The sequence below is a fragment of the Puccinia triticina genome, chromosome 15A (genome assembly GCF_026914185.1).
Source record: "Puccinia triticina chromosome 15A, complete sequence".
In the NCBI taxonomy this organism is placed as follows: domain Eukaryota; kingdom Fungi; phylum Basidiomycota; class Pucciniomycetes; order Pucciniales; family Pucciniaceae; genus Puccinia; species Puccinia triticina.
In genome coordinates, this window is record NC_070572.1 from 2669085 (window position 1) to 2681109 (window position 12025).

General features: G+C 50.6%; 1 protein-coding gene across 1 annotated transcript; it reads left to right on the forward strand.

The window, feature by feature from the left end:
- Window positions 1-3810: 3810 nt before the first annotated feature.
- On the forward strand, window positions 3811-4312 carry PtA15_15A262 (uncharacterized protein; the record flags this gene model as incomplete). The annotated part of the gene is made up of 2 exons (XM_053163451.1): window positions 3811-4230; window positions 4301-4312. The coding sequence occupies 2 exons, from the start codon at window positions 3811-3813 to the stop codon at window positions 4310-4312; spliced, it is 432 nt and encodes a 143-aa protein (XP_053027425.1).
- Between the last annotated feature and the right edge of the window lie 7713 nt (window positions 4313-12025).

Consider the following 12025-nt stretch of genomic DNA (forward strand, 5'->3'; position numbering starts at 1 on the left):
AAAGTGCTGGTCGAGCTGCCCTCGGGGTTGGTGGTCCGTAAGGATGAGCGCAGAAAAAGATTGGAGATAGCTTTGTGGTTGGGGTGGTTTTGAGATACTTGCCGGGGTTTTGGATCCTTGGCGGCGGTTGTTTTGTTTTTGGGGAAGTTGGGGGAATGTGATCTTAAGGAAAAGAAAGGAAGGATCTGAAAACTTTGGATGAAGAGTGATCGGCGAGCTGAGCTCCAAGGTTGAAACTCTGATGATTGAATCTCTAGACTCTGGATGGACCGTATTCTGGGGATCAGAATGCCATGCCTCTCCCATCATCCAAGTTCGGCGAACTTGGACTCCGGGAGGCGACCTGTCATATGTATTTCATAATGTCCTCTGCGCAATACACGCGCACACACACACAACAAACAAGAGAAGCAGGAAAAGAGAACACAACACAAAGAAATAAGGGAACACGCAGTGAGCTGAAACAGGAATAAAATAATCAGAGAGAAGAAATGGAAAGAGGAAAGAGAAGACAGAAACACTCAAGACAAGAAAGGAAACAGAAAAAGAAAACAATAAATAAAACAGGGGAATAAACTAGAGATGGCCCCAAAGAACCCGTCGCGGGTACCTGCTATCCGCTGGGGGGTACCCGCCAGCGTGTGCGTGTTTGTGAAGAAAATGTGGCCTAAGGCCGAGGACTGATGAGGGATGAGCTGGGAAGATCAAGAGCACAGGATGCTCAGGCACTCAGATCAACAGAAAAGAAGTCTCCAACGGAGCAAGTCTGGCTGCTATGGGCTCAGAACTAAGTGATGTCTGTATTTCATGTGGGGAAAGATGAAATACATAGAGGAAAAGTGGCCTAAAGAGGGGCCTGAGTGGCTGAGGGACCCTGATGGAATGAAAAGGAACAAAAGAGAAATAAGCCCTCTTCTGGGCTTGGGGCATAATTCTAACAGTTTGGGTGCGGATGCTGGATTTCTGGGAGAAATCAAGCGGGTACCCGGGTAATCTAGCGGGTACCTGCTCTTGTTTGGGCAGGTGGTGGCTGCCACAACAACCGGAAGGACTGGGAAGGCCTTCCTTCCGGTCGAAGAGGTTTTGTAACCTCTTTGACTGGAAGGAATCCTCCTGGTTGAAGGGGTTACGGAACCTCTTTGACTCAACTGGAAGGAAGGCCTTCCAGTTGAAGAGATTACAAAACCTCTTTGACCAGAAGGATTCCTTCCAGTTGAAGAGGTTACAAAACCTATTTGACTGGAAGGATTCCTTCCAGTTGAAGAGGTTACAAAACCTATTTGACTGGAAGGATTCCTTCCAGTTGAAGAGGTTACAAAACCTCTTTGACCAGAAGGATTCCTTCCAGTGAAAAAGGTTACAAAACCTCTTTGACTGGAAGGGAATCCTTCTGGTCGAAGGGGTTACAGAACCTCTTCGACTGGAAGGCCTTTCCAGTCAAAGAGGTTTTGTAAACTCTTTGAAGGCCTTCCAGTCAAAGAGGTTACAAAACCTCTTTGAGCAGAACGATTCCTTCCAGTCAAAGATTTTTTGTAACCTCTTTGACTGGAAAGGCCTTCCAGTCAAAGCGGTTCTGCAACCCCTTTGACCTGAAGGATTCCTTCCAGTCAAAGAGGCTAAAGAACCCCTTTGACCAGAATGAATCCTGGGAGTTTTTCAGGAGTGCAACGGATGGGAGCGTAGTCCATGGAGCAGCGCACCCAATGACTCCAGACTTGTCACAGGTAACGCGCGCCTTTGAGGGCAGCGGGAAACCGGGACAGCGCACCCAGCGCAGCGAGGCGTGGCCGCAGTATCTCTCCCATGAGGGTGTAGAGATAACGGCTGAAAGAGGATCGGGCCGGAACTCAAGCTTCTCCCCAGCTCGACTCACACCAGACTCAATTTCAACTCACACTAAACTCAACGCCGAGCAATTGGAATCAAGCCGCCAAAGGGAGGGAAAATTTTTTGCTATTGCCTCCTTCTACCATGACTGACAGTATGAAAGAAGCCTTGGATCATGTAAAACGTTTGGCCCAGGCAAACCCCGAAGATACCCCCAATTTAAACAAACCATTGATCCAGCAAGAGATAGCCAAAACCCTGATGTTGAAGCCTCAAAAGCCGAAGAAATCCAAGACCGTCACTACCACTGACTGCGCCACGAGGTCATCATCCAAGGCCCCAACCGAGTCAAGACCCCTTACTGGACAATCAACTCCAAAGGAAGGCCCGTTGGCTACTTGCAAGGAAGGCCAATTGAGCGGAGGTAACACACTCGCAAGCCTCTGCCGGGATCTAATTGGCAACCCAAGAGGAGACGGTACCGGTAAGTAAAAAAAAAAAAAAAAAAAAAAAAAGACAAACAGGTCCATCAATTGTTGCCAGTAACCCAAGGAATTAAGCAAGACTGAGTGTTGCGCTGTTGTTTATCCTACACAGCTGCAAATCCGGTTAACGCCAATCTAGCAGGGCAACCCACTACCACTGGGAGCCCTAGCAGCAAGGAATACATACGGATAAAGATTGACAAACTCACGGATCGTGCCTTTGAGGCTGAAGAAGCCGGGAACACACGCTGGCAGAACGGTACTTTGCGATCTGCAAAGGTCTGAGCAAGCCCAAACCCCAACCGGTCACCAACGCCCCACCCGTATCCTTGGCCCCACCGGCCATACAAAAGGCAGGGGCAGTCGCCATTGCAGGCCTCAATTCAGTGGAAGGGAAGACACTTGCAGGAGGAGCAAATACAACACCAGGGGGCATAGTCTTTGACGATAATGCAAGGCTGACGAGCCATAACGTTGGCTTCACCCCATTTTTCAAGAAAAATCTGGTCGAACTGCGCACCCCTCTCCCCTTGACCATCTTCAACAAAGTCTGGCAAGACAAGGTGATCCTCCACTACTCCCAGAAAAGGAGTAGAGCGGACGAGACAAACGTTGACAAGGATAGGTACACCGGCTACCCTTACCCCTGCGAGTACACGCAAACCTATGCCAAATGGTCAATCAATCACCAAGGCTTCTATGATGCCTTGATTGAGATCGCCAACTACCCGAAATTCACTGGCTGGCTCCTCCTCCACAAGAGGCACTGCAACCGACTTGTCACACAACACGGTTTCATGACCAATCTCCGCTATGATATGGTGTTGCAAGCGTGTCTGGGCACATACCCAACTCCCGCTTGGCCGAGTGCCTCTGGAGGTTGGGTATGTGCCCAGCGGACTTGATCGGGCAGCTTGCGCGGGGGGCAGAGCTTGGCACACAGCCAAGTCCCGCTTGGCCGAGATCAAGGTCTGGGCCAATGACAACACGCCGTTCATGAGACGCCAGCCCTTGCCTCTGCCTCAAAAGGCAAGAACAACGAGCCCTCGAGGAGGGGAAATGTTCTCCCTTCTCGACATCGCACATCAGACATCAACAAGGGAGCTTTGCCTTCTTGATGGTTGGTCTGTAGGCTGGTCATCGGGAGGAAAGACTCCCTTCCCGGTGGGCAATACTTGTATTGATCATCAGGAAGGGAGTCTTCCCTTCTCAATGACCAGTTTGTAGACTGACCATCAAGGAGGGAAACTTCTCTCCTTGATGGCCGGCACAGCATTTGGCGTGCGTGGCACCCTCTCTTGAACTCGGCCCAGCGGGGCTTTGTCCCGAACCACCCCAACTTTGGAATGTGCCAAGCGGGGGTTGGACGTGTGCCACCCACGCTTTGGGATCGGCCAAGCTGGCTTTAGGGTCTGCCACGCGCGCTTGGCCTTTTTTTGGCCAAACTTTGGTGAGTGCCCAGACAGGCTTGCAACACCATATCAACGTGCAAACCAACATGTTTGCACATCGGATTGAGATGCCAAACAGATCATTCTTGATCAGCAACATCTCAGTCTTCAACAACATAATTGCCCGCTGCAGGAAGTTTGACGAGACGGAGTTCATGGAGAACCCCTACATCAAAGGCGGCCCTTGGAATACTTGGGACCCGGTGACAGGCACAGACACCTCAAAGTCCAAGACACAAGCAACGACCGGTGGACAACCTGCAAAAACCACCACCAACCAGAACCACTTCAGGCGGCCGCGAAAAATCAGCAGCGAGGCCATTCTCCACCAGAGAAACGCGGCCCCGGCTAGGGATCAGGCAGATACCCACGTAGCCAGGGATACAAAGGGAACAAATACGACGACCGCAGCACTAGACGGGACCACCCAGGAAGGAACCAGTGGCTACCCGCCCCATCACCTGACTGTCTACCCGCATCACAGTGTCATACCCCGCCCCCCCCCACTCCTTTTCTTTTTGGTTGTCCTACTGGAAGGGGCATTACTAAGACCCCCCAGTTTAGATATGTTTCCTTTTTGTGGTATCTGATTCCCCTTTGTGTGTAATCAAAATAGATTAGCGGAGTGCAAACAAAACAACACCCCTGTGCCACCCAGTGCTATGAAGCCGTGTCTATTTCCCACAACACTTGGCCCAACGTGGCCGACGGCGGTATCTTGCGAGATGAATGTTCCTGAGTGGAACAACGCTCTGCGCAAGTGGGACCTCCTCCCACAATTTGAGGATGTTCTACATTGGTTTGTACACAGTTTTGACCAGGGCGTCCCCCAGCACACAGTCCAGTCAGCCGGCCCCTTTTACAATCCTCCCAACCACGAATCGGCGCTTCAGGCACAAAAGAAAATCAACGAGTCCATTAAGAAGGAGCTCAAAGCTAACCAGATGTTTGGGCCATTCAGCCGCAAGGAAGTAAACAAGCACTTACCCTTTAGGCACTGTTATCAACGGCGACGGGTCTCTACATCCAATCAATGACTTATCATTCCCTCACGGCAAAAAAGGGATACCATCCGTGAACTCCTTTGTGAGCGCGGACAACTTTACTACAACCTGAGACTAGAGATCGCCAAGTGGACCCGCGCGCGGGTACCCGGCACCCGTGGGCGGGTACCCGCCACATGGCGTCGGGTACCCGCGCGCGGGTGCCGTGTACGGGTCCGGGTGCGGGATTTTGGGCAAAAAAGCACCAGGTACCCGGATACCCGCGGCAGGCGGGTCTTCCAGGTACCCGGGTACCCGCTGTTACGGTCACCGAGGGGGTTGATTCCTCGAGATGACCGGGACAGATCTTGGTCATCAAGGGGAATCAGCCCTCTCGATGACCGGGACAGACCCCGGTCATCAAGAGGAATAGTGCAGCCCTCTCGATGACCGCATCAAGAAGAATCAGCCCTCCCGATGACCGGGATCTGTCCTGGTCATCGGGGGGGTTATTTTCTCTCGATGACCGGGACAGATCCTGGTCATCGGGAGGAATCAACCCTCTCAATGACCGGGACAGACCCCGGTCATTGAGAGGAATTGAACCCTCTAGGTGACCCGGAAAGATCTCGGTCATCAAGGGGAATCAGCCCTCTCGATGACCGGGACAGATCCCGGTCATCGAGAGGAAACTGTTGGAGCCCCTTTTTGGGGCCTAGCTCAGACTCACTAGACACAAGGACTTGGTTCCCATGTGTGTGATTTGTTTCTCCGCAATCAACGTTGTCTCAAACCACAACAGGTCATGAGCCCTTTTTCTCGATATTTTTCATCATCAATCATCAACTGCCCAGCGTAGGGCCTGCTTTCCTCTTCTATTCAATCACCTTTTACTTATCCCAGCGCAGGGATCGTCTTGTTTTATCAATTACTCCTTTTTTGTCTGTTTCCCGATTCATCACCGACTCCGCCGACCGAACGCTGAAGCTTGAAGATAACTGCTGTAAGCTAGATCAGAGTCTAGCTAGCTTGCACCCAATACCTTGGTACCTAGGGGGTCAAAACTTACAGTGGTGAAAATAGGGTTAAGCGGGAGGCCAAACGGATCCTCAAGATTCTCTCGACTTTCTCGATTGCTCTATCCCATCGTCATCATCCGTTTTTTTTTTTTTTCTGTTCCCCTTGCTATCCTCTCAATCATCATACTTCAAACAATCTTCATTCCATTTCCCTTATATATCTCTTGTCTCGAATCTTATCTATTATCCTGAATTTTTCTTCTTTCCCTTGAATCTCTCACCGATCTTCTACACCCCTTACCTCTCTTTGTTCCGATCTAACTCTCATTTTCTACTCAACCCCGATTCTCTCTCTCATACATTCCCATTTTTCCCGCGTTTTTTCCTTTTTTCTTAGCATCCTTCCCTCCGAAATGTCTTATTCCCCGCGTAACACGCACTCTCCCCCCTCGGCTAATAATCCGTGGATTCCCCCGGATCTTACAGGTATTCAACCTGCGGCTTTCGCGACCCACAATCGACCACCCTCGGCGAACGATCGCCAATCCAGCAGCAGACCCGACTCCACTCCACGGAACAATGGACCCATCATGCCCGGACTTGGAGACGGTGAAAACCAAGCACCTGGAAATGAAGGCCCTGCTATATATACCGAGGCTGACGTAGCTAGGTTTCTTCAACAGGCGCAGCATACGGGCAGGACAGTTGGACAAAATGTTTGTGATGCGAGTGCGAGACTGACGGATGCCGAACGGATCCAACTTCACCATCTGGGATCTGTTTCTCTGTGAACGGGCGAGGGAGTTCTTTGTTGATCATCTCTGGTTCACAAAGCCGAATTCGCATTTGGCTGACAAACAATTGGGAAGGTCACTGCTTCTGGCGACAGTCGACTCAGGCCTGATTCGGCTTCTGTTGAAGAAAAACACGGCCTGTGAAATGTACGACCATCTTCGCTCACGTTTCAATAATATCACGCGGGCGGAACAACTTCTGTGCTGGGAGAAGTTGAAGAATTTCAAATTAGCCGATCACGCGAGTAGCTCGGAGGCAATGAGTTTCTTGTTGGAGTTGCTTGATAATTTCTCGATGCTACAGCTCGAAATAACTTGAGAGAATGTGGGAGGCCTTGCGATTCAGTCATCACTCAAGGCGGGTTTGGAGCATTGTTGGGAGGTGGATCGTCGAGTGGAGCAGGATCTGTGCGGTTCTAGTCGAACATTGGCCAAGAAAGCGGTGACGGCAGATCACATTCTCAAGCATATCGATGTGGTGAAGACGCAGATGGACATGAATAATCAGTCAACAACAACTTTGCCGCCAATATCCCAGAAGTACCTTCACCCCAGTCCATAAATCCTTACGCCCAGGCGATGGAATTCTATCACCCTGATTTCTGGCCCGGCCTCCCTCAACACGTTGAAGGTTTGGCGATTCACGGCTTACAATGTTGGAATTGTTGTTCCCCGGATCATCTACTGAGCAAATGCCCGGTACCAAGACGCTTGAATTTCGAACGCCCACCTGTCAATCCACGTTTCCCTCCTCGATTGCAATCCTTTGGTGTCCCGCGTCCGTTCGTTGCTCCCGGAAATTTTCAGGTGTGGTACCCCATTGTCACACCTCCAGGTTTTACGCCTCAGGGGTATCAACCGGTAGGCAGTCATCAGCCAGCCTCCAGAGTCCAATACATCGCCGGCGGACAACCCAGACGAGCCGACTCTTACCGTCCAGAAAATCGCCCACGACAATCGCCGGCCTACCAACAACGACCTTTGCCACGGCCAACGGCCAACTTGACGGACTCGGCGAGTGGCCCTGTTCCAGGGAGGGAGCCGGTCCAACAATTCCCTGGCCAGTTCTCGCAGTACAGCCCTCCGCAACCGTCCCCTCAACATCAGTCGAACTTTCCACCCACGGAAGAAGGGACGCAACCACAGTCGGTGGCACGCGTGCTTGAAATAGGCTGTTTGGACCAGGAGCTGGAGCAAGGCCTGGAACCTCGTTTCAGCCAGCTGGCAATAGGTCCCGGGGATGATCCTGTCATTGACAGTGGTGCCACACACCATCTGACAGGTAACCGGTATGTGCTGAATTCTTTCCAAAAGTTTTCTTCCCCTATTCCTCTCCGAGTAGCCACTAAGGGTGGTGGTTCCTTCATCACAGGGGCTGGGGACCTCTTATTTCGGACCCTGAGTGGAGAAATCACAACTCTTAAGGGAGTGCTGTTCTGTGAGCACGCAAATTCTACCCTGATATCTTTGGCTGCCCTGCGAAAGTCTAACTCACAATTTCTATATAATCATGTGAAAGATGCCTTCGATATATTTTCGTCCGACTGGCAATTGCTTTTCAGCTGCCCTTTTCAGAGCGAAGCAAATAAGCGGTGTTTCCCACGACCATTACCGATGTCTTCAATGGATCCCGGTTCTCATCTTGAAAACTCTCCAATCTCCCTTCAGTCTTCTTCAGTTTTCCCTCTGTCTTATTCATCTGTTTCTTGTGTTGCTCCCTCATCTTTGATTCCTTCTAATCAATCACTCATGCGCCCGGATGTTTGCAATAAAGAGACTAACCTTGAACACCTTAAGTTGCCCTCTGAGACATCAAGTCTGGCGGCCAAGTTTGTGCCAGGCGATGTGTTTGAGTCGCCCCTGGAAGTTTCACCTTCTTTTACTTGGCGGCCCGAGGATCTCACAAAGGATGAGTCGGTTCTTTTGCTCTGGCATCGTGTTTTTGGACACGCCAGTCTAAGGGTAATCAGACGTTTGGTGTGAGAGAAGGCGGCTTTTGGTCTACCGGAAAAAATGCCCTCCAGTCAGATCAGATGTCCGGTTTGCGCCACTCACAAGGGGAACAGGACGAACAATTTGGGTCAATCAAACCGTTTGGTTGCGCCTCTGGAGATCCTGAATGCGGATCTGATGGGACCTTTCCCAATTGAGACGTACAATAAAGGGAAGTATGTTCTTTGCATAAAGGATCTGGGATCGGGATACAATGAGATAAAAATCTTGGCTAACAAATCTGAGGCTAACCAGTTAATCATTGACACTATTAACCGTTTAGAGAGACAGACTGACAAAAAAGTGAAAGTTTTTCGCAGTGACAACGGGGGTGAATTTGCCAACAAGGTGCTAGTTGAATTTCTTAGATCCAAGGGAATACGGGCCAAGAGGAGTCTCCCATACCATCATCATCAGAACGGGGTAGTGGAACGGTTTAATCAGACAGTCTTGGAAATGGGACGCAGTGTCCTGGGCGATAGCAAACTCCTGCAACGTTTTTGGGGGTTTGCTTTTGAATGGTCCTCGTGGGTTTTGAACCGATTGCCCAACAAGGCAAGCGGTCAGAAGACTCCATACGAGGTGCTTTTTGGGGAGAAGCCGCAATTGGACAGGGCACGGAGTTTTGGGAGTGTGGCGTACGTATTGACCCCCCCAGAGAAGAGGCACAAATTAGCTGACCGGGCATTCAGAGCCCATGTTATCACGCACCTTGGCAATAGTAAGGGCTGGATGTTCTGGGTGCCTGAGACTGACAAATTGGTCTCGTCAGCTTGGGCAACTTTTGAAGACATCATTGGTCCTACGATGATTCAACCGTCTCACATTGAACCCAAGTTAAAAACTAATCTGACTATCAATCCGACTACTAATCATGTTTCTCTAGGTGATTTCTCCCATGAATTAGCTTTTGAAAGGGAAGAGAGATTGGTCGATGAAGTTATAGAGACATGCGGTTTCTACATGGCGGGAATTCCGAGAACTTTTAAGCAGGCACAGAAGTCAACCGACTGGGAACACTGGAAGAAGGCCTTTGAAGAAGAACTCAGTAACCTGGATAGGAAACAGGTATGGGAGGTATGTGTGATGGAAACTCCTAAGCGCGAGCTCGATGGACGCTGGGTTTTTGCAATCAAGAAGGCGCCTGATGGTACAGTCACGCGGCATAAGGCGAGATATGTGGCGCGCGGTTTTGCCCAAGTTCCGGGGAAAGATTTTAAAGAGACTTTTGCATCCATGCGACTGGTACTGACGCTAGCAGCCGCTCACAACTGGCCTGTGCACTCGTTTGATTTTGTAGCGGCGTACCTGAACTCCGAGATCAATGAGGAGATTTGGATAAAACCTCCGGAGGGAATGAAGGTGAATCCGGGCGAAGGACTCCGGCTCAGGAAGGCACTTTACGGTACCAGGCAAGCGGCAAGGTGCTGGTGGCTACACCTGCGCGATGTGCTCAAAGGTTTAGGCTACACGGCCAGCCACTATGATACCAGTCTTTATGTGCTTCAAGATCCATTGCACACAGGGGTGATATGGGTACACGTCGATGATGGCATTGTTACCGGCGACTCAGTGGTGGCACTGCAAGGTCTCGAACGCGCGTTGGCAGGGAAACTTGAGATCAAATGGGAATCTGAACTATCATCCATAGTGGGGGTGGAAATAGTACGTACTCAAGATTCCTTTGTTTTGAGTCAAAAGAAACTAGTCAATGATATCCTTCAGAATCATTGGGACGGAGTGTCTATGGCTAAAACACCGTTGCCGGCTAACCTGGATATTACCTCAGAGCAAGAGGGTGATCCTTCTTCTTCCAAAGCCTTCTTGTCGGTAGTGATGTCCCTCAGTTATGTAGCAGTCAGAACACGGCCGGATATTTCGTTTGCGGTGAATTTCCTTGCAAGGTTCTCTGCGGCACCTGGACCGACGCATTGGAAAGGCGTGCGCCATCTGGTGAACTATCTTGCTCACTCGAGAGATGAGGTTCTTACGCTCCGGCCAACGAAACAAGGACAGGCGTTGAAATGCTATTGTGATGCTTCCTGGGGTGGAGAGCACTCCAAGTCAATGTATGGTCTCTTTCTTACTTTCATGGGATGCCCTATCATCTGGGCCTCGCGCAGGTTGGCTACTGTAGCGGCCTCAACTTGTGAGGCTGAATACATGGCGCTAGGAATCGCAACTAGGCAAGTACTTTGGGTTCGACATCTCCTCAAGGATATTGTGGGTAAGGATTTCCTTGGGCAACTTTTTTGCGACAACCAATCCGCTGTGAAAATAAGCACGGATGATTCTTCCAATAAGAGAGCAAGACATACTGATAGGGAGTTTCACATAACTAACCAGGCTTTATATCAGAAGAAAACAGAGATCACGTGGGTTCCTACAGGTGATCAGTTGGCCGACATACTGACTAAATCATTGACAAGAGAGCCATTTGAGCGTCTGCGGAGACACCTGCTGGGTGACTGAGATTTTTGTTTCCATATCTTTCTTTTCCTTTCATTTTGTGGCGATCTGGCATCTTCTACTTAGGTTAGACCAGGTCTCGTGTCTAGGTGAGGGGGGGGGTGTTGGAGCCCCTTTTTGGGGCCTAGCTCAGACTCACTAGACACGAGGACTTGGTTCCCATGTGTGTGATTTGTTTCTCCGCAATCAACGTCGTCTCAAACCACAACAGAAACAACCCTCTCGATGACAGGGACAGAACCCGGTCATCAAGAGAAAACAACACTCTCGATGACCGGGACAGGACCCGGTCATCGAGATGAAACAACCCTCTCGATGACTGGGACAGACCCCGCTCATCAAGAGGAAACAAGCCTCTCGATGAGCGGGGTCTATCCCGGTCATCGAGAGGAAACAAGCCTCTCGATGAGCGGGGTCTATCCCGGTCATCGAGAGGAACCATCACTCCCGATGACCAGGATCTGTCCCAGTCATTGAGAGGAAACAACCCTCCCGATGACTGGGACAGAGCCCGGTCATTGGGAGGAACCATCACTCCCAATGAACAGTCTGTAGCTGTCATCAAGTGAGGATGTTGGTGGAAAAAAAGGCACAAGTACCCGCGGTACCCGCAAAAAGTACCGCCGGTACCCGCCCGCGGGTGCCGTGTACGGGTACGGGTGTCTGAATATCACGAAAAACACCGCGGGTACCCGGACACGCGGCGGGTACCCGGTTCCACTTGGCGATCTCTACCTGAGACGACTTCAACACTGTCGGGAAGTTTATCAGGGAGCTGAAAAGCCCGGTTTTACTGGCCATTTTCGACTGGGAAAAAGCTTACCGGCAAATACCAACGGCACCAAACCAGTGGCCCTACCTAATGGTGAGGAACTTCAACAATAAGATCCTACTCAACACACGCATAACTTTTGGTGGCGTAGCGGGATGTGGCTTGTTTGGGAGACCGGCTGACGTGTGGAAGCAGATTATGATGAAGGAATTTGACCTCATCACTATCTTCCG